This window comes from Aphidius gifuensis, linkage group LG2 (genome assembly GCF_014905175.1).
Source record: "Aphidius gifuensis isolate YNYX2018 linkage group LG2, ASM1490517v1, whole genome shotgun sequence".
In the NCBI taxonomy this organism is placed as follows: domain Eukaryota; kingdom Metazoa; phylum Arthropoda; class Insecta; order Hymenoptera; family Braconidae; genus Aphidius; species Aphidius gifuensis.
Genome location: NC_057789.1, coordinates 9515704 through 9538737, shown reverse-complemented (window position 1 = coordinate 9538737; position 23034 = coordinate 9515704). Strand labels below are relative to the sequence as shown.

General features: G+C 26.2%; 1 protein-coding gene across 1 annotated transcript; it reads right to left on the bottom strand.

Annotated features, from left to right (window-relative positions):
• Positions 1 to 552: 552 nt before the first annotated feature.
• On the bottom strand, positions 553 to 4150 carry LOC122849039. The gene is made up of 4 exons (XM_044147568.1): positions 3886 to 4150; positions 2479 to 2682; positions 1918 to 2375; positions 553 to 1845 (listed from the first exon to the last, which is right to left on the bottom strand). The coding sequence occupies exons 2-4, from the start codon at positions 2633 to 2635 to the stop codon at positions 739 to 741; spliced, it is 1722 nt and encodes a 573-aa protein (XP_044003503.1). The 5' UTR covers positions 2636 to 2682; positions 3886 to 4150; the 3' UTR covers positions 553 to 738.
• Positions 4151 to 23034: the final 18884 nt, after the last annotated feature.

Sequence of the window (23034 nt, the reverse complement as noted above, 5' to 3'; positions counted from 1 at the left end):
GCATTTTTATTATTATTTTTTTATTTTATTCTTTCAAGGATTATGATTGTCCAAGGACAGTGTGTATATATATAACTTTTTATTTTTCTTGCATCAAGATCGTATTTCTAGCGCAAAACTTCTAACAAAAATTTATGCCTATTTTTTTTTTTAAATTATTGCGAATAATTTATTTGCAAATTTTGTGGCTGTCATATTAACTGTTGTATCGCTTGTTGATTTTTTTACACGAAAATAGGAAAAAATCTTTTTTTCTTTTCATACTGTAGCATATTCAATTTTTGCTTGATATCCAATTAATGTTGTTGTTGTGCTAAAAAAAACAATACATATGCTATAAAGAAAAAAATTGAATCATTTGTATTTATTATTCAGAACATTTATTATTTTTGAAATAAAATATATTTGTTTGAACGAATAATTATACAATTTATTTTTGTGAATAATTATTTATTAATAAAATATATTGTCAATTAAAAGTATCAAAAAAAAATGAATGGCACTTGGATACTTGGATATCATAGGGTAAAAATAAATGCATCATACGAAAAATCATTTGAAAAGGTATATTTATTTTTTAATTTTGTTTTGCAAAAATATCAGCATTAACATTGGACCTTTTATGAGACCAACTATACATTTATGTATACATTGTATATACATTTACATATTGTAGAAAATGAGTAATAATAAGAATTTTCTATTACAATAAGTTCGCATTGTCTTTGAATTCTGTCTTTAAAAATTCAACTGAGGAGGTCCTTTATATAACGAATATGCAGTTGTGTGTAAAATGATGCCATTTGTACGATTTTTAGTTGCCTGATGAGCAATAGTCGAGTCAATTGTAATATTATCTATACACGCGATATCAAGCTCTTGAAGATCTGGGTTATTTTTTATAACTTGAATGATACCAGTATCAGTAAGATTTATGCAACTAGTACAATACAATTCTTTTAATCCTTTCAACTTGATAATGAAGTCGTCCGTAATTCTTTCAAGAAAGGATACGTCTAGTACTTGTAAGTTTTCCAAATTTGTTAAAGCAACCAAAGCTGTTTCCGTAATAGTTGAGACACGGGAGATATTTAAATATTTTAGGTTTTTACAATTATTAGCAACAGCAATAATTGTGCTATCTTCAAGATTTTCTGCATTCATCAAGTCTAGATGTTCAAGATATTTCAATTTGGATAACCCATCAAGGACAGATGGAGAAGAAAGTAGGTCACCATGGGATGGTACTATAGAGCAATTAAACATTTCTAAACGTTTAAGTTTTTTACAATTGTTTGAAATTGCGGTTATTGATTTCTCTGTGAGCTTGACGTCACCATAAATTATTAAACTTTCAAGATTTTCTAACTTTGTTAAAATTTCCAGAGCAGAGTGGGAAGTACAAGGTATCTTCAAATCTTTTAAGTTCTTGCAATATTCGAGAATTTTATTTGCTAAGTCAAGCGTTATATCACATTTGATACCAAAAAATTGTAAGTTTTGTAAGTTTATCCATTTGTTGAAAAGAAACTCATTTATATCGTAGTGATCATATGTCATATCAAGATGTTTTAGATTTCTGCTTGTACAAAAAATAGAATTCATTACTTTGTTAGAGAGGTCATTTGTAACCTCGTCATCTATAAAGTAACGTTTAGTTATAAATAGTTCTATATTTTTCAAATTGACGAGTTTATCTAATAGCAAAAACCCTTCGTGTATATGATGTAGTTCAATATCAAGATGAACAAGCGTTTTTTTTTCTGCTATTTCCTGACAAATTATGTCGTCCAAGTAGGCGCCATGTATTGTCAATTTTTGAAGATTATTGAATTTTTTAAAAACCTAAAAATGAAAGAAATCTATTAAAATTTATTTGATATTGTTTGTCAATGGTGATATTTAATAAAAAATTACCATAGAATCTGTTTTTTTTCTACTATACTTGAAAAGAACCCGAAAATATAAATGAATTTCATTAATTCCTTCTGGAAGGCTTTGAACTATTTCAAAGAGATTAATTGCTTTATTAGAGTAATTATGAACTAATTTCAATTTAATGTATTTCAATTTATCCAACAGTGTAAATGCTTGAACAAAGTGATTAGCATTACGTGTTAATGGATTGTCGTAAAATTCGAATTCAAGCCTTGTTAAATTTTGACAGTGATCACCAACAAACGGCATAATGCTTGAGTGACAAATATTTGAAAGAGTCAATTCGTTCAAATAAAAACCACATTTTAATAATATTTTCTCGAGGTATGATTGTGTCAACAGACGGTTATCATAAGAACGTCCAATTGATGTTTCACATTTGTATTTTTTAATGTTACACCAAGCTAGTGGAGCTGCCTCTTTCCACTTCGTACAAACTAGAATAAAACGTATCAGCTGATTAAAAAACTATTAACAGAAGCATTGTTATTTTGGTGATATAAGAAAAAAAAAGAACTTTATTTTGATGATAATATATACCTTTTTCCATGTCCATCCTTTCTGCTATTGGTAGCAGCATAAAAATTTGTGCTAAAGAATCATAATTCAGTGAATTGATGTCAACTTTTTGGTGATTGTCAGCCTCATCAGAGGTTTGTGGATCTTCTTCAAAATATATTTTTCTTGCACTTATCATCACTTATCTAAAAACGCTGTCGTCAATGTCTTTGAGAACCTCAGATCCTTCGAATACAGAAAAATATGTTGTTAAATATCCGTTTTTCTTTTATTGACAAACTTGCTTATTTCTTTTATAAAACAATTTTAAGGTTAAAAACGTGGTGGTCAGTATTTTTTTTTTTAAGATCTTTCTGACAACGAAATCTTTACTTGGAAATTCACGCGTGAATTCCAGATAAACGTTTCCCCTGGAGAATTCAAAATTAAATTATAATCGTCGACAAGTAAACTTCTCCTATTGCCGATAATATTTATCTTCTTTTCCGCTAGATGCAGCGAGTAAATTATTCTCAATCTGATCCAAAGGTCGATGACTTGGACTTGGACTTGGACCAAAATTATAAGAGAAGCTTCATATGATAATAAAACATTAACTGTTTTTGCACAATCAGAAGGACAACCATTATCCATTTGTTAATTATGTTTGATCTCAATTCTCAAGAGAAATATCATTTATAATAAATACGTCACATCTATCATCGGCTGAATAGGGAATTAAATATATTGATTATTATTTGGCCAGGTATCACGACGCATTATTTTACGTAGGTGGGACGCTTCGCGTCACCTACGTATTGAATTTGTCTAAGAAAAAAAAAAAGTGTCGTAGCTCCTTAGCCAATAGACCTAGAGACTTCATATTATGATCAAAAGAAGCGTATTTTTAATACCTACAATTCGTATATTTTCGTTTTTTTAAAAAGTAATTATGAAAGCCGTAAATGCTAAAAATATCAAATTTGTCATTTTGTCTTTTTTTTTTTTAAATTAATAACTCTTAAACTATCTATCTGATTAACTTCCACCGACTAATTTAAAGTTTCATTTTATTTTTATCTACAATTTGCCGCAAATATGAACGCGATATCTTGAAAATTGACAAAGATATTGATGATTAATTACAAAATTTTATTTTCGGAGTCACGGAACTGATTAACATTGGAATCTGTCAAAATTATATTGAGGCAGATTAGTCGCACGAAGTTGGCAGCCCTGCTCAGTAAAACGCACTCACACAGATGAATATATGTTTATAATAATATTCCGTAGTAAACAAAACGACATAACCTATGAGCAATATGACATTTATTTAAAAAAAAAAAAAAATGAATTAATAATTGCACATGACCCACCGGAGTATTGAAAATTTTAATTTTCGTCACAAGTGATTTTTTGATGGTTGTTTTTTTACAACTTTTATTTTACCTATTCAAGTAATTATCGAAATATTATTTTCCATTGAGATTTGATATAGTTTTCCACACATTTCATCAAGATTATCAATAAGCTCTTCTTCATCTTCAAAGTCAATCAAATCATCATTACTATTTTGTGATATAAACCAAGCGAGTATTTATACCAACATCAATAGATTTAATCACAGCTATGTCACATTTACTTTTTCAAGATATATAAAATAATTTGTGTATTAGTGTAGTCACGTTCAAAAAAAAAAAAAAAATTTGTTTATGTTTATTCAAACAAAAAACACATTAAAAAATTAAAGTACATTTTTTTTTAATGATGATAATGGCACATTAAATTTTTTTTTATATATTCATGTAAACTGCTGATTGTTTGTCGTTCAGCATATTTCTGTTGAAAAAAAAAAATAAATAAATAAAATGATATATTTCAAATCAAATTAGTAAATTAAAAATATAAAAAATTAGTAACGAACGTGTTCTCTGTTGACAATTGAAAATTTGATAACAAGATTGAATGCCAATAACAATTCTTTACTATTTGGTGGTGCATAAGCTATACTTTTTGTGCAATTACTAAATGATATATATATATATATATATATATCATTGCTCATTATGGTTATCATTTGAAAAAGTATATTTATTTTTTGATTTTGTTTTGCGAAAATATCAGAATTGACATTAGACCTTTTATGAATCCAAGTATATATAATATCTATATATAAATATATATATATATAGAAAATAAGTAATAATAAGAATGTTCTTTTTTAAGAAGTTTTACAATAACTTCGCGTTGTCTTCAACTTGCTATTGTATTTTGTATGTGTTTTTTAAAAAAATATTATATAGAATAAAATTATGCGTAAATCAGAAAGAAGTATATCATAAATTTAATTACCTATATCTACCAAACACGTAACCATTCAGATTTATTTATTAACTTAAAAGCTTCAACTGTTGATGAAAATATAGTTAAGTGAAAAATAGTACCATTTGTACGATTTTTAGTTTCCTGATCAGCAGCAATAAACAAATCAATTGTAACATTATCTATAGACTTGACATTAAGCTTTTGAAGATCTGGGTTATTTTTTATAACTTGTATGATACCAGTATCAGTAAGATTTTTGCAACAATTACAATACAATTCTTTTAATCCTTTTAACTTGATAATGAAGTTGTCCGTAATTGCATCAAGAAATCTCTCGGGATATAAACCCTAACTTTACCATAATTTTTTAAATACCTGCAGTATTTTCCTAATAAAAAATTATGCATTAATATGATTTCGATTTCTTTAACAATGTTAGTTAGTCAGCAATATGTTTTTTGAAATTTTGGATTCATTCAAACATTGTATCGAAATTGGCCATGTAAAGAACCAATATATAGTTCAAGCAATTAAAGATGAATATTCTTATTTCAATTGGAATGAAATTTTTAGCAACCGTGCTGATATTTTCACCAATTATATTTGTTTTTGTTGCAATATGATAAGCTGTCAAGATATTATATGCTGATAAATTACTTGCTCTGTCTTCACTAACAATACTCATATTCACTGCCAGACTGAGGATACCGTGAAAAGTTGAAAAAATAAATTTGCCATCTGTACATCCACGTTTCAATGATTCTGGTTCTTTTTGAACTTCATCAAAAATTATTATTATGAAAAAAAGAAAGACATAATATGTAATTAACTATGATCATCGTTAAAATTAGAAATAATTTTTTGTTAAAATGACGTATTCAGAAAAAAAAAAAAACAGAAACTTCTAGAATGCACGATGGTACGAGTGCTCTGATTGGCTGAAGAGCACGTACACGTGACTTGATGACGACACTTTGACAAGGTGGGCATAGGTGTGATGGCTATTTTTCCCACTCATGCCGACCACCACACCGGGGCTATAAAAGCCCCGAAAACTTTGTATGCATCAGTCTTCGACCGTCAATCATACACGTCAGGTAACTAATTTATTACTTATTAATCACCACGAGTCATTTATGTTATATATATGTTTGTTTGGCCAATTATGTTTGGTAATTTAAATTGGATTGATATTAATACTATAATATAATTAATAAATATGACATAATTACAATGACAGTTTTAATTGTCCAAACTCCCCAGTATTTTGTATTAATATGTTTTTGTGTATTATATTGAATTTACAATAGAATCAAAATCTCAATGCCACAGTATTGTTTCTCTCAGTGAATAATTTAAAACAGTCTTATTAAATAATTGGGGATGTTAACATCAAGGTTGAGGCTGCATCTGACTTTAATATGTATATTTTAATTAAATCTACAGAGGCATTTAGACATTTGATATGAGAAACAAATCAATCATCATAATAATTTAAAAATGTATATTAAAATAATTATAAATTATTTATACGTGTTCATCATTTTTATTTTCTATTAATAATATAATAACACATTGTTGACCTGCGTCATTAGAAAGATAAGAAAATATTTTTGTTTTTTTATCATATGCCAGATGATGAAATACGGCTGGTACCGAGTTCGCTCTCAAGCCGGATTGAGGCCAAAAAAAAGTCCGAGTTCGTTCCCGGAGGCGGTACTATTGCAGCCAAGTTCGTTCTTATCGCAAATTCCTCTATTTTAGTTTTGAGTACCTCCTCCCTTAACATTTTTCTTTACATTTTCTCCAGGCTTATGACTATCTAAAATCATAAATCCAAAAAATCTAGCTGAGGAAAAGATATAGATATTGTGTGTTTGCCTATAATCGAAGCTAAGTAAAGAATCTAGCTAAGGGAAAAGATGTAGCTGAAGAAAAAATTAAGCTGGTAAAATTATGAACATATTGTGTGTTTGCCTATAATTGAAGCTAAGGAAAAGATGTAGCTAAGTAAAAAATCGAGCTAAGGAAAAAATGTAGCTTGTAAAATTATGTAGATACGTGTTTGCCTATAATTATAACTAAGTAGAAAATTTGGCTAAGGAAAATATAATATCTAATTAGATAAGTAATACCAAAAAAAAAACTAAATTGTGGCAAATAAGTAAGGGGACTCGATAAGGGAAACGATTGAAACGAACTCGGATTTCTTTTCGAGAACGAACTCGGATGAACTGGCCCCGCCCTACAAAATTAATCTGGGCATTTCGAGGAAGTCGGAACGAACTCGGCAATTGCCTGAAATACATATATAATCATGTATACATATTTATAATATTAGTATTGAAAATTTGTTGTCTGAATTTAGTGCTGTGGTCTTCGCTGTGAGGGACGTGAGCGACCCTCGGATTATGTTCTTTTCCGCGAGGGCCACGGCACTGAATTCAGACATTGCATGAAAAATTGCTGTTAAATAGGTTGATTATTTTGTGTACGTGTCGCCAGACAGGTGTGTCACACAATCAATTGCCTCAGGTGAATTTAAATTTAAAATATAATTATTTTGATTTCTAATTGATAAAATAAATAAAAAAATCTATGAAAATATCTATTTTATTTTTAAAGTTGATTGAAAGTATATATATATATTGTTTCCATAAAATAATTATTTTCGTCACACTTTATAAATATATATTCTTTTTATTTTATTTTATTTTTTATTCGTGACGATTAATTAATTTATTTTGTATACTTTTCGTGTTTTAGATTTGTGAACTGATTATCTTATAATTTCCAAGATATATTTTAATATAGTTTAAAAATCAAAATTTAAAATGAATTCTCAAATTTTCATGTTGGCTGTTGGTTTCGCAGTTTTTGCATTACGTAAGTTATTTTTATTTAATTTTTAATTTTTTTTATTTGTATTGTTTGTGTACATTTCTTCTAAAAAATTAAAATATTTTTTGGATTGTGACTTTTAAAAAACATGTTCTAATATTTTTTTATTTTTTTCTGTTGTTAGTTGGCAGCATCGAGGGAATGCCACAACCAGCAGATTCTGGAGCTGCTGCAGCTACTAAATCTAATTCAGCTGCTACAACTACTGCAACTCCTGCAGACGAACCATCAAAACTTGGGACAATTTCGAAATGGATTGGTGGTATTATTATTTTCGTCATAGTTCTTGTTGGAGTTGGCTTTGCTTTGATTTAATTCAAAGTTATCAAATGCTAAATTTTGACATTATAAACATTTTTTTTTCAATTTTAATAATTTCTAGACTCAATTGTTGTCATGAATTATGTTTACTAACTAACACGTATTTTTAATCAATTTCAAGTATAAACTAACCACTCAAATTTTATGGTATAAAATGTATTTAAATAAGACCATATTTTTCTTTTAATAAATTGTAATTTCTTTCGAGAATTTTTAAATCAATTTGTATAATAATCAGTTGTAGTTTTTTTTAATTCATAATTGATATGAAAGTCATCATTGATTGATTTTTATATCAATTTTCCACCTTTTTACTTGTAAACAAAAATTCTCGTTTCAGCTGATAATATAAGCGTTGTACCACTTATTTAATATGGATTATTTAAAACAACCTCATCACTGTCACACAACAGTCACACAATAAAAATATTCACACAACATTTTTTTTTATATTTATATGAGGATGAAAAAATGACCAGATATAGTTTTATTATTTATAAATTAAAATTCTTAATACGAAATGCATATCTGACTGATGTGAACAAAGAACAATTCCCAAACTAATCAAATTCTTGCAACAAACAAAATGCATGCCTAATAAAATTCAATACATTTGAGTAGTTAAACTAGAAGCTGTCATAAGCCGTGCTTGAGTATTTTATACCATTTTAAATAAAAATAAATAAAAAATAATATTTGATCCTGACAGTTATTGTTTTTAAATTTAAATTTAAAATCATATTATTTTTTTATAAATATAAAAAAAAATGTGTGAATATTTTTATTGTGCGATTTTAATGAGGTTTTCATATTAATTTAATTATTTTTATATATAAATATATTATTAAATTCAAGTGGCAAAAACATTCTTATCATTATAAAAAACTAAATAAAATATTTGTATTAAAATATTTTAAAAAACAATGATATATAATTGAAATAATAAAATGAAAAATCCAGAGTGTTTGAGATAAATCGTTGGTTTTTATATAAATATAAAAATGTAGAGATAGTGTGATGGGTAATCCACTGCTTCTCATAGTCATTGTCAATATATTTTTTCAATTATCATTCACGTAGTCAGTTCAGAGTCTAGGTTTTTTTTCTGGTGCATAAAAATCATTGATTTTTTGGTGGTGCTGTTGTCGTTAAATCCAATATATGTATTTATTATTTAATCTTCTTACCTCCTCTGATTTGATTAATTCATTGACATCACGTTTTTTTCTGTTGTTAAATGAAACTTTGCCACTTTGACCTGTTTTTTTAGTGTTACCATAATTATCTGGAAATTTAAGACCTTGAGAAGCCTCATTACTATCAGCATCATCAGCAAATATACTTGAATTTGCATTTCTATTGTAAGCATATTGATTATTGTAATAATCATTATTATCATCATCATCATTATCATAGTCATCAGCATCACGTGAATATCCACTACAATAATTTCCATAATTTTCAGCATAATTACCACCACGGCCATAGTTGTTGTTGTTGTTGTTGTTAAATCCATTAAAATTACCGGACCAATTTAGTCCTGGCTGTTGATGTTGATGATAATGTTGTTGTGGTGGTGGTGGTGGTCTATTTTGATTGTAATAAGGACCAGATGGTTGATATTGTTGTCCAGGATAATTTCCACCTGTATAATATCCACCACCACCGTATCCTCCTCCTCCCAAACGTAATTCATTTTTTTTGTGCCAAAAAATTACCTAATTTATTGACAAGACCTTGATTTGGTGTAACATGAAGATAAACAAATGGTTTAACAACTTTTTCATCATAATCATCTTTTCCAACTTGAAGAGCTATACTAGCAATGGATTAACTGATACTAAACCAAGATTAATTCCATTAGCACCTCCACCTCCGTATCCTCGATATGGATTCAATAGAGGATTTTCACCATAAGGATTGATTGGATATCTACCACTACCACCACCATTGCCATCTTGGGGTAGATCAAAACTAACACCCCAGGTTGGTTTGACATTTAAATTCGGACGATTGAAACCTTCAAGCAAGCGCTGAAATAACAGTCACATTTGCCACATACTAGAGATTCAAGGTCCAGGGTTTTTATACTATTTCATGGCTTTTTTATTTTTTTTGTGATGTGTTAAACGAAATATATTTTAGCATGATGAATACCTGGACCTCTTCTCCTTTTTATGTTACTGGAAGCTGTTGGACAGCTATCTTTACATATTTTTTATGTTTATTTATTATTATTGTTATTATTATTTTAATTTTTTTTCCTTTAATTAGATATAACTTAAAAAAATGAAATTAAAAAAAACTCTTACAAGCATACAAGTAAAGATTGAAATAAATAAATAAATACTTAAATAGAAAATAAGGCAAGAGATTTAAATTAATCAAAAAAGTGGAAAGATATTGATCTGAGGTCCTGGTTTTCTTGATTGTTATAATTTATAAATGTCAAGTAAAAATAGAATTAATGCATGATAAAAAATTATTTAAAAAATTATATTTAACTTACGCCTTGAATTTCATCAGTCTTTTCATCCTTTTTTGCTTCTGCTTTGGCTTCTCTTTTATTTCGTTTTTCTTCTTCATTTGCTTTAGCTACATCAGTGCTATTTTTTGTTATTTCAATAGCTTCTTCAGTTGCATCGACAACTTTTGTAACACGTACTGTTAATAAAAAATTATGCATTAATATATTATTTCAATTTCTTTAACAATGTTAGTTAGTCAGCAATATGTTTTTTAAATTTTGGATTCATTCAAACATTGTATCGAAATTGGCCATGTAAAGAACCATTAGTTCAAACAATTAAAGATGAATATTCTTATTTCAATTGTAGTTGCTGTTGATGATGTAAATTCGATTATTATAAATGAGATATTTATTAACTGTTATTTTTTACTATGTTATTCTCAGTTATGTTTTAATATCCTAATCAAATTAATAATGTGTTACCGTAGATTAGTTAAAAAAAAAATGCATGAATTTAAGCTTGAATTTAAATAATTAACACTTGGTTTTGATAAAAAAAAATAACATCCTTGCAATTTATAATATAAAGACATTTATTCTAATAATATTTTATGTATCATCATTTAATAATTTTAAATTAGCTTGACAATCATTATTTTTATAATAATATTTTGAATAATGTGATTGGATTAATTTTTTTGAAATTTTTGATAATCAAAATTTAATTGAGTTGAAATTGAACAAAATATATATTATTGTTTAAAATTCTCGAGAAAATAAAATTATGAAAAAATAACAGGATTGTGGAAAAATAACAAAAAAATAAAAAAACAAATACATTAAAATTTTTAATGATTAAAGTGTTATTTATTAAATTTTCTTTTTTTAACATGTTATCTTCAGTTATGATTAAATACTCATTTGTTATTAGAAAAAACAAACAAACAAATTTTTTGTTTATTTATTTTTTTCAATAAATTTATTCTGTATAAATGGTTTAGGATTAATGCAAAAAAATTGTTAAATATAATTATACGGAAATTACTAAATACAATGCGAAAATTGTTGTATATTTATTAATTTTTATGTGCAAGATAACAAATTTTTAATTGCAGCATAAAATTATCACGACTGTATAACTTTGCTGAGAAAATTTAATATTTTTATGGCTATCATCACATTATGCGAAGTTTTTAATAAACATTATAGTATTTCAATTGTTTAAAAGATTTGAATAACAAATTAAAAAATTAAAAAAACAAATGAACAAATTTTATTGATGAATAATTAATTTGTTTATTTATTTTTCTTTAAATAAATATTAAAAGAAATAAAAATAATTTTAATTTTTCAATCAATGAATATGCTTATCTTTACATTATCTATTATTGACAATTCAAAAATTATTTATCTGTTTTTTTTTTTTTTTCTTTTTATAAACAAATAATTTAATTTCTCCATGCATGTAATAATAGTGTTTTTTTATTTTGTTTAAGTTTAAGTAATTTATGAAGACATGTCGTTACATCATAAACTTGTACAGAATTTTTTTGAAAATTTTCACAAAAATACTCAACAACTTTGATAAAGCTTTCTATTTTTTTTTCTAATCGTAAAGCATTTGAAGTATCAATAAAGTCAGTCTCATCATATTCAAGAAATGAATTTTCAAGATTTTCTTTAACTTCATCTTTTATATATTTACGTATATTAACAAAAATAGACATCATGGAATTAAATTCGTAGTTTGAATATGGTGGTGGATCAAAAACACATTGAATTGGCCAATTATTTACACAAGCTTCACAACTACAATAAAAATTATAAAAGGTATATAATTTTAGTTGACGATCAGCACGTGTATTGTTATGAAAATAATAACCATAATTATCATAAATTTGATCATTTTTTTTAATTGGAATGAGATTTTTAGCAACCATATAATCACCGTGCCATATTTTTGTCATTGTTGGTACACAAGAATGATTAAAAAAATGAAATACAGGTTCTATTGATACAAATATTGGTACGTTTTTTCCATCTGCGTTGACTGATGATGATTGATGACTATTTGTATCAGGAATATATGTTAATTTTGATAATACATTCATCAAAAATACAAAATTTTCGTTATCTTTCAATATAGACAATTTACCACTGATATTTTCACCAATTATATTTGTTTTTGTTGCAATATGATAAGCTGTCAAGATATTATTTGCTAATAAATGACTTGCTCTGACTTCATTAAAACTCATATTTACTGCCAGACTGAGGATACCACGAAAAGTTGAAAAAATAAATTTGTCATCTGTACATCCACGTTTCAATGATTCTGGTTCTTTTTCAACTTCATCAAAAATTATTTTTAATTCATCAAGAGAGTTGTTGGATTCCTTAAACCCTTTTATTAATAATTGTAAATCCAAAAGGAAGCTAGTATCATCACTGTAACTTAAAATTGTTTCAATAATTGGACATTCATAATCATGAAACTCAAGCATTGCTTTAGCACGACAACCAGATGAACAAAACATAACTTTTGTGCATTTTTCACATGGTATACTTGACCATGTTTGTTTACGACAATACCAACAATGATTATATCTCATTGATGGATATAAAACTGCTGCATATGGTTTTTGTACCAACAATGTTTCACCTGGTTTAATGTCTCGTGTTGCCACAATATGTCTTCCATATTTTTCATCATAGTTAATTGTAATTGCATCAGATGCACCAGGAATATCTAGATTTTCATTTTTTAATTCTACCATTGATGGATGTTCATTATATGTTACTTTATAATACGTTGGATCAAATGTTGTTTTATTTTCTTGAAGAGCAATTTTACGTTCTATCAAATCACGTGATTGAGCTTTTATGTTTTTTACAAATTTTCGTGCATTTAAAAATGCCTCATCAATTAAAGATTGATTTTTTTTTGTGATTTGATAACATGTTGCTTGGCGAAGATACAATTCTGATCTCACTTCATCCGGACAACTGTGAGTGAGCAATGCATTCTTAATATCTTCAAGACAATCACTGATTAATTTAGCCTTGAAAGTAATTTCACTTCTAAGATTAAATGCCAATGCCAATAATTTACTTTCTGGTGGTGCATAAGCTATACTTTTGGTACAAATATTGAATGTATAATCCAAAATAGTATCATCATATCTTAAATTATCAACATTAAGCTGTGCTTGCATCCTGAGCATTGAGGCAGCATCAGCAGATTTACAGTCAATTTTTGGCTTAGGAATAATATCATCTTCATCTTCTCTTTTGCATAATTCTTCCAAAATGAACTTGATAAATTCAGCTCTATTTTCAATTTTTTTGTTTGCATCATTCTTATAAGCCTCTTTAGTGTAATTTTTGAAAGATTCATACGAATCAGCTAAAAAAAAAAATATAAATAATTATTTCTACTATTTCAATAATAAAAAAAAAAAAAAAACACGAATAAATTAAATATTTTTAAATTATAAAATATAAACTTACGCTCGTCTCTTCTAGCCATTTTTTCAATTAAATAGCTCACAAAACTATCAACAATTTATCGTTGTCTTATTATTTTATTGCACTCAAATAATTTTTATTAACAATACAACTTTTAAACAATAAATGACAAAGAAAAGAAACAGTTGTTCTCAGACAATGTCTACAACCAAACTGCGACTTTATTCACAAATAAAATTAAAATAAAATTCAGACAAGGTAAAATTTTACTAATTTTCAATATTATGATTATTAACCTGAAGAAATAATACAAAAGAAAAATATTATTTTCATAAAATAAATTTACTAAAATGTTTACTTGAATAGCCTTATCATTTATTGTCTATTTTCATTTGTAAACAATGATGAGGAAATTTTATATTTTTCATTTTAAAAATGTTGAAAAAATATGAATTTAATAAAATTAGTAAATTATGATAAATTGAATGGGACTTTATCAAATAAACATTTTACTGATAATTTTTCAATGACTCATTTAAAATATGGAAAAATAAATGAATTTCAAAAATTAATCTTCAAAAACAACAAAATTTATTATTTAATAATATTTAATTTTACTTTGACATACATAGATATTTTTAATTTTGATTTTGACAATGAAAAATAAAATAAACATTGAAATTATAAAACTAAAAATTTGGTTTTAATTTAAAAAAATAAAAATGATAGTTTATTGTTAAACTTGATCGACAAATAATTTCTATTCTCAATATTTAATTTATTAATAATCTTTATGCAACTTAGAAATTAGAATAATGTTTCTTAGACAATAATAAAATTACAAATGTTTTATTTAATCATAATAATTTAATGTACATATATATTCACCAACACCCAAATAATCCTCAATCCCATTGCACAAGATGTTGAGTTAACTTTTTAAATGATATAATAAAAAAAAAAAAAAAAAATACGTAGCAGAATCTAATATGCACAATGAAGAAAAGAAAAAGAAGGCATCAAGTGGTGGACGAGTGAAAATGACAAAAGTGATTCCACTCAGCTGCATCTTGGTATGCTGGTGCCGGTGACCCCTCGATGAACTTCTCCCCGTTACTCCCTCTTCATCATCCCTCTTCGGTCTATATCATCATGTTTAAATAAATGCATTACAAATTGTTTTTTTTTAAGGAAAGTATAATTTATCAGCTTTATTTATCATTAATGGATCAATAAAATTATAACAAAAAATTATACCTATTTTATTTTTTAAATTATTGCGAATTTTTTATTTGCGAATCTCTTGCGAACTGTTGAGAATTATCCGGAAATTTTTTAAATTGAATGATACTAATTATTACGACTAATTATTTTTGCAATGAGTCATTTAAAATATGGACAAATTTTATTGGATAAATTTAAAATATTAATCTGCAAAAATAACAAAAATTATTTAATAATAATTTAATTTTACTTTATTGACATACATAGATATTTTTAATTTTGATTTTGTCAATTAAAAAAAGGAATAAAAATTGAGACTATAAAACAAAAAATTTTCGTTGTTAAGAAATTAATTTAAAAAACAAATTTCCATTTTCTATATTAATTTATCAACAATCTTTTTCTCATTTAAGAGCTTTTTTAACTCCAATATATTATTTTACACATTTATAACTACCAAAGACTCATGTTAAAACCCCAATTAGTGGATCAATAATTCTAGCAGGAATTATACTAAAATTAGAAAAATACGGAATCTTTCGTTTAATGTTGATTTTTCCTAAATTATTGATGGCATTTAATATTTTTTTAAATTACTATATTAGACAAATAAAAAGAATTTACTGTAATTCAATTTGTTTAACTCAAAAAGGAAAAAAAATATTACAAAAATTGTATTGAGAAATATTTGTTTCAAGTCTTGACCTACGTCAAACATTCAGTCGAAAAATCCAAGTTTTCGATTTCAATTTGTGACGAATTATAAAATCAAAAAGAAATAATTAAAATTAAGATTGAATATTTAGAGAAAAAAACAAATATATAAGTATTGCCTAAATTATTGGAGTTATAATCTCAAAATCGTGTATAACGATACAGGTGCGCAAACCACTCTCATCGTTACTCGTAAAGAAAAACAATTGACTTATCTGTGTGTTTATTATTTTGTAAGTATTGTTAAAAATATTTATTATTTTTGAAATATAATATTTGTTTAGATGAATAATTAATCAATTTATTTTTGTGAATAATTATTTATTAAAAGAATATGTTAAGGAGTATCAACAATAAATGGCACTTGGATACTTGATTATTATATAGGGTAAAAATAATTATTTCATATTGAAAATCATTTGAGAATTTATGTTTATTTTTGAATTTTGTTATGTAAAAATATTAGCATTACTATTAGACTTTTTATAAATCCAAGTATATAAAAAATAAGTAATAATAAAAATGTTCTTGTACAATATCTTCATGTTGTCTTTAACTTGATATTGTGTTTTGTATGTGTTTCTAAAAATACATCATGAAATGAAATTACGCGTATATCTATGTAACAATTAACCATTGAGATTTATTTTTCAACTTATAGAAGCTTCTACTTTTAATGAATATGTAGTTATGTGTAAAATAATACCATTTGTACGATTTTTAGTTGCCTGATGAGCAGCAATAATCAAGTCAATTGTAATATTATCTATACACATGACATTAAGCTCTTGAAGGTCTGGGTTATTTTTTATAAGTTGCATGATACCAGTATCAGTAAGATTTTTGCAACAATTATAATGCAATTCTTTTAATCCTTTCAACTTGATAATGAAATCGTCCGTAATTCTTTCGAGAAATGATACGTCTAGTACTTGTAAGTTTTCCAAATTTGTTAAAGCAACAAAAGCTGTTTCCGTAATAGTTAAGACATGGGAGATATTTAAATATTTTAGGTTTTTACAATTATGAGCAACAGCGATAATTGTACTAACTTCAAGATATTTCAATTTGGATAACTCATCAAGAGCAGATGGAGAAGAAAGTGGGTCACCATTAATAGATGGTACTATAGAGCAATCACTCATTTCTAAACGTTTAAGTTTTTTACAATTGTTTGAAATTGCGGTTATTGATTCCTCTTTGATTTAAACGTCACCAATTCATTTTAAACATTCAAGATTTTTCTGCTTTGTTAAAATTTCGAGAGCAGAGTGAATCAAATAGATTTAACCCATCGTGTATATGATATAGTTCATTGTTAAGATGAACAAGTGTTTTTTTTCTGCTATTTTTTTGAAACATCATGTGATGTGTCAAATTAATGACTTCGTGCAGAAATTATCCCTTGTTTCATATAACTTTTTGCATTATCATTGTGTTTAGATCAAATAGGTGGTTTAAAAATTTTTAATTTTAATATTTCATCTTTTTCTTTTCTTTATTAAAAAGCTCAAAAAATATAAATTTTATTTGAGCTTCATTATCAAAAATAATTTTTGTTGATGATATAAACTCTGTATCAAAAATTTCAATAATCTTTTTGTCCAATTTCTTTTTCCATTCTACCAATGATGGAATTCCAATTACCAATTTCCTTGTTTATTAATTATTTAATCAATGATTATTTAATCATAAGAAATCAATAAAACTTAATACACAAAACGACATTGAAAATATCATCAAATCGATTATTTGACAATCAATATATACTAAGTTAATCAATTAATTATCTTTAAATAAAAAAAAAGAATTTACGTGTACAAATATTATTTCGCAACAATTTGAGAATGAATGGTACCCCTGGTGAAAATGATTTCTCCAATATTCTCAGATTTTCTCCGATATTTTTCGGTTTCTCTCCGATATTTTTTCGTTTTTCTCCAATATTTCCTTCGATTCTTTCTAAATTACTCCGATTTTCAAAAATCGAAAAAAATTGGAGAAAATCGGAGATATTATTTTCACCAGGGACTTGAGTAAGAGCAAAAAAATGATCAAATGAATATGATAATTTAACAGCTTCAGGTAAATCAATATCGCAATACTCTTATAACTCATTAAACTCCCTTAAATTATGATCATAGTTATAAAACTCACCAAGATCTGAATAATTATCAAGGTCACTTAGTTTCGCCATTAGCTTGTTTTTAATTAAATAATAAAATGATGTATTTTGAGATTGGCATGTTTTAATGAAATCTTTAAATTTTTGTATTGTTTTCATTATTTTTTTTACGTTCTTCGGTATGATCGATTTCTTCGTAGATATTGCCAGTATAAATCCAATCATCACGACATTAAAAATAAAATTACATTTATTTTATTTATTAAATGAATAAAAAAAACCAAGGACAAGCAGTATTTGAGGAAAAAATGTTGCTAAGGTATGAATGTTGCTTAAAATATAATTTTTCTGGCAACATTAATTCCTTAGCTACATCTTTTTCTTAGATACTGCGTTTTTTTGTGGGAGACAACGCTTTTGTCCACGTCTGGGGTAATCTTCGACGATCTTTGAAAATCTTTGCCGACAAAAAAGTTCAAAGATTTTGTTAAAACATGAGTATTTCGATATTAATTCACCTATGAAGCTGTTGAATTATCACGTTTATTTGATCAATTTGTTAATCTTACTCAAGTACCATTCATTCAATTTGTTACTAAATAATATCTGTTCACGTGAATTATTTTTTTTCATTAAAAGATAATTAATTAATTAACTTACTAAATTCCCTGGTAAAAATTCGACGTCAGGCCCGACTTAATATCGACATAACGTGTTTACCCTAAAAATTTTTCCTTATGCTTATACATGTTATCTCGATATTAAGTCGGACTATGTCGATCGGAATTTCTACTAGGGTTGATTGTAAAATCATTGATATAATGATATCCCTGGTAGATATATTTCTCCATCTTTTTTCCAACTTTTCTTCAACCATGGGTCATTTTTGTAAAAAAGTGGAGAAAGTTAGAAAAAAGGCAAAAAAAGTTGGAAAAAGTTGGAGAAATATTTCTACCAGGGATTGTGTATTTTCACATTTTTTTCACTATTATTAATGCGTAAACAAGCAAATGTAATTATATGTATTAAGATTTCTTGAATGCTTGTATTTTCCGAATATTTTCATCGGTATTAATCTTGATAATAGTTTTGTAAAATATCTATAATTAGAATAATTTTCTGATAAATAAACGTTTTTCTCCAAGTTTTATTATTTGACAATACTGAAATCTTTTTTTTGGGTTTATTACTTTTTTTAACATTTTAACTAAATAAAATGATTATTATTGATTACAAAATATATAATTAAAATTGAGGGTCTGGATGCAATAACACGTCGAGTGCTCGAAGTCAAGAAAATGCTATGTTGCTGTGGGTGGGAAATAAGAAAAATTAAAATTGAAAAGTTAAAAAAAAAAATATACAGTCGTCGATAAAATTAAAAAATATGGTTGGAGAAAGGTTGGAGAAATTTGTCTGCCATTTCTCCAATCATGGGTCATTTTCGTAAAAAGGTGGAGCAATGGCGGAGAAAAATTGGAAAAAAGATGGAGAAATATATCTACCAGGGATATCATTATATCAATGATTTTACAATCAACCCTAGTAGAAATGTTCCGTCGAATCGATGTCGGGCCCGACTTAATATCGAGATAACATGTATAAGCATAAGGAAAAATTTTTAGGGTAAACACGTTATGTCGATATTAAGTCGGGCCTGACGTCGAATTTTTACCAGGGAATTTAGTAAGTTAATTAATTAATTATCTTTTAATGAAAAAAAATAATTCACGTGAACAGATATTATTTAGTAACAAATTGAATGAATGGTACTTGAGTAAGATTAACAAATTGATCAAATAAACGTGATAATTCAACAGCTTCATAGGTGAATTAATATCGAAATACTCATGTTTTAACAAAATCTTTGAACTTTTTTGTCGGCAAAGATTTTCAAAGATCGTCGAAGATTACCCCAGACGTGGACAAAAGCGTTGTCTCCCACAAAAAAACGCAGTATCTAAGAAAAAGATGTAGCTAAGGAATTAATGTTGCCAGAAAAATTATATTTTAAGCAACATTCATACCTTAGCAACATTTTTTCCTCAAATACTGCTTGTCCTTGGTTTTTTTTATTCATTTAATAAATAAAATAAATGTAATTTTATTTTTAATGTCGTGATGATTGGATTTATACTGGCAATATCTACGAAGAAATCGATCATACCGAAGAACGTAAAAAAAATAATGAAAACAATACAAAAATTTAAAGATTTCATTAAAACATGCCAATCTCAAAATACATCATTTTATTATTTAATTAAAAACAAGCTAATGGCGAAACTAAGTGACCTTGATAATTATTCAGATCTTGGTGAGTTTTATAACTATGATCATAATTTAAGGGAGTTTAATGAGTTATAAGAGTATTGCGATATTGATTTACCTGAAGCTGTTAAATTATCATATTCATTTGATCATTTTTTTGCTCTTACTCAAGTCCCTGGTGAAAATAATATCTCCGATTTTCTCCAATTTTTTTCGATTTTTGAAAATCGGAGTAATTTAGAAAGAATCGAAGGAAATATTGGAGAAAAACGAAAAAATATCGGAGAGAAACCGAAAAATATCGGAGAAAATCTGAGAATATTGGAGAAATCATTTTCACCAGGGGTACCATTCATTCTCAAATTGTTGCGAAATAATATTTGTACACGTAAATTCTTTTTTTTTATTTAAAGATAATTAATTGATTAACTTAGTATATATTGATTGTCAAATAATCGATTTGATGATATTTTCAATGTCGTTTTGTGTATTAAGTTTTATTGATTTCTTATGATTAAATAATCATTGATTAAATAATTAATAAACAAGGAAATTGGATGATTATATGATAAAAAATGATAATCAACAGTTCTAATTTTGTATAATTAAGTCATTTTTGAAATTTTTATTATATATTGAAAATATTATTGTTAACTTTTTCGTGTTTTTATTTTAACTTTATAATAACCAATGAAAATAAAAATACGTCCCTGGTAGAAATATTATTCCGACATTACTATGGCGGCATGATATAAAATAGGCATGAGGTATTGATGGCAGAGTAATTACTCCGCCACGAGATTAATGTCAGAAAAATTAATCTGCCACTACTTTTATGCCGGAGTAATTTCTCCACCACCAACCTCATGCCGGAGTAATTTCTTCGGAAATGGGCCAAAAACAGAGAAATGCCGGAGTAATATTTCCATAAGGGTATCAAAAAACACTGGTAACTTTTTCGTGTTATTTTTTTAACTTTATAATAAACCATGAAAATAAGAAAAAGTATCAAAACCACTGGTAAATTTTTTTAAATATTTGTTATCTTTATACTAATCATATTAGATTTGTTTTATTTTTTAAATTAAATAAAATGTGAAAAAGATCCGATTATGAATTAAGGATGCCGAAAAATCTTTTTTTTTCATCTTTTTTTTTTTTCATCCTAAGAAAAAGAACAAACAAAAAATATTTAATTATACGTATTTCAAATGTGATATATCGACTTGAAAAATTCATAATCACATCTTTGATTTTTCCAAGATTTGCAAATCATCATTTGAATACTTAAGTCCATTAAAGACATCTCCTTTTGGTGCTTTTTATTGTCAGAAGTATGTTTCTCTTCTAACATAATACGGTACTTTGCTTCTTCTACTTTCAATCGATTATGCTATGAGCTACTCTTTATCTTTCAGGAAAAAATTAATATATAGAATGTTATCTTTCATTTTTTTTATTATTCGTGAACAATAAAATCAGTTGTAACGTAAATACTAATCAGCTCGTTGATCACTTTTTATTATTTTTTTTTATTGAAGTCTGTCAACAGTCGAGCTGTATAAAAAAGTGGAATGAAAAAAAAAAGAACACTAACAATGTATTCAACAAAGTTTTTTTATTACTTTTCAATGAATAATTAACGTTTGAGATATAATTACATAATTACATTTAAAATTAGCTTTAAAATTTCAATTATACATAATAATTAACAAGCACAAGAACAGCTAATAAAACAAACAACCTCTTTACAGGAAAAACAAGCAAATGTAACTTCTGATGGTCATGGACATGATCTTGAAACGAGACAAGCTCTAGTACATGAAAAATTCGAAACAGATTCAGAAGCTGTTAAAGAACAAGTAAAATTTGTCATTGGTGAAGCATCAAGTTAAACTCAATTATTCAAGTTCTGATTAATTTTTTTAACGATTATCATAAGTTATATCATAACGAAATTCGTTTATTTTAATAATATTTCGTTTTTTTGAATTAGTATCACATTTTTAATAACAACAAAACCATTAGTAAATATTTTTGTTATCATTTGAAAACAGCTATGATTTGTAAATGCAAGTGGTATTATTGTATGAACATTTGAATGCTTATAATTCATGGCTATTTATATCTGTTAAATATAAAATTTTAAAAAGTCAGTGTATCAAAAATATTCTGGGTTAATTCGCTTAAATCATTATCTATTATTTTACCAAGATACTTAGTTTTTGTTAAGTAGTAAAATATTATTGGCAGAATAACACCATTTCATTGATCTTCCACAGTTTAAATTTCTTGTCATACATATACTGTAAATTGAACTGAATTTTGTTGGATCAAGTTTATTATTTGTAAATTCTTTTATCAGAGATTCAGAGATTCTGGTTGACTGTCAATATTATTAACAACTTTCATAAATTTATTAAATAACATTCTGATTCTTTCCATCCTTTAATAGCAAATTGTAAATCAAATGAAAAGCCAGTATTCAAATCATAATTTAACAGTACATTAATTAATTTTGAAATCAAGAACTGGACATTGATAATCATGATATAGTTTGATTGATTCATCTTTGCAATTAATTGAACAAAATACGATGCTCGTGCATTTTGATTATTTTTTTTTATTGAAGTCTGTCAACAGTCGAGCTGTATAAAAAAATGGAATGAAAAAAAAAAGAACACTAACAATGTATTCAACGAAGTTTTTTTATTACTTTTCAATAAAAAATTAACGTTTGAGATATAATTACATAATTACATTTAAAATTAGCTTTAAAATT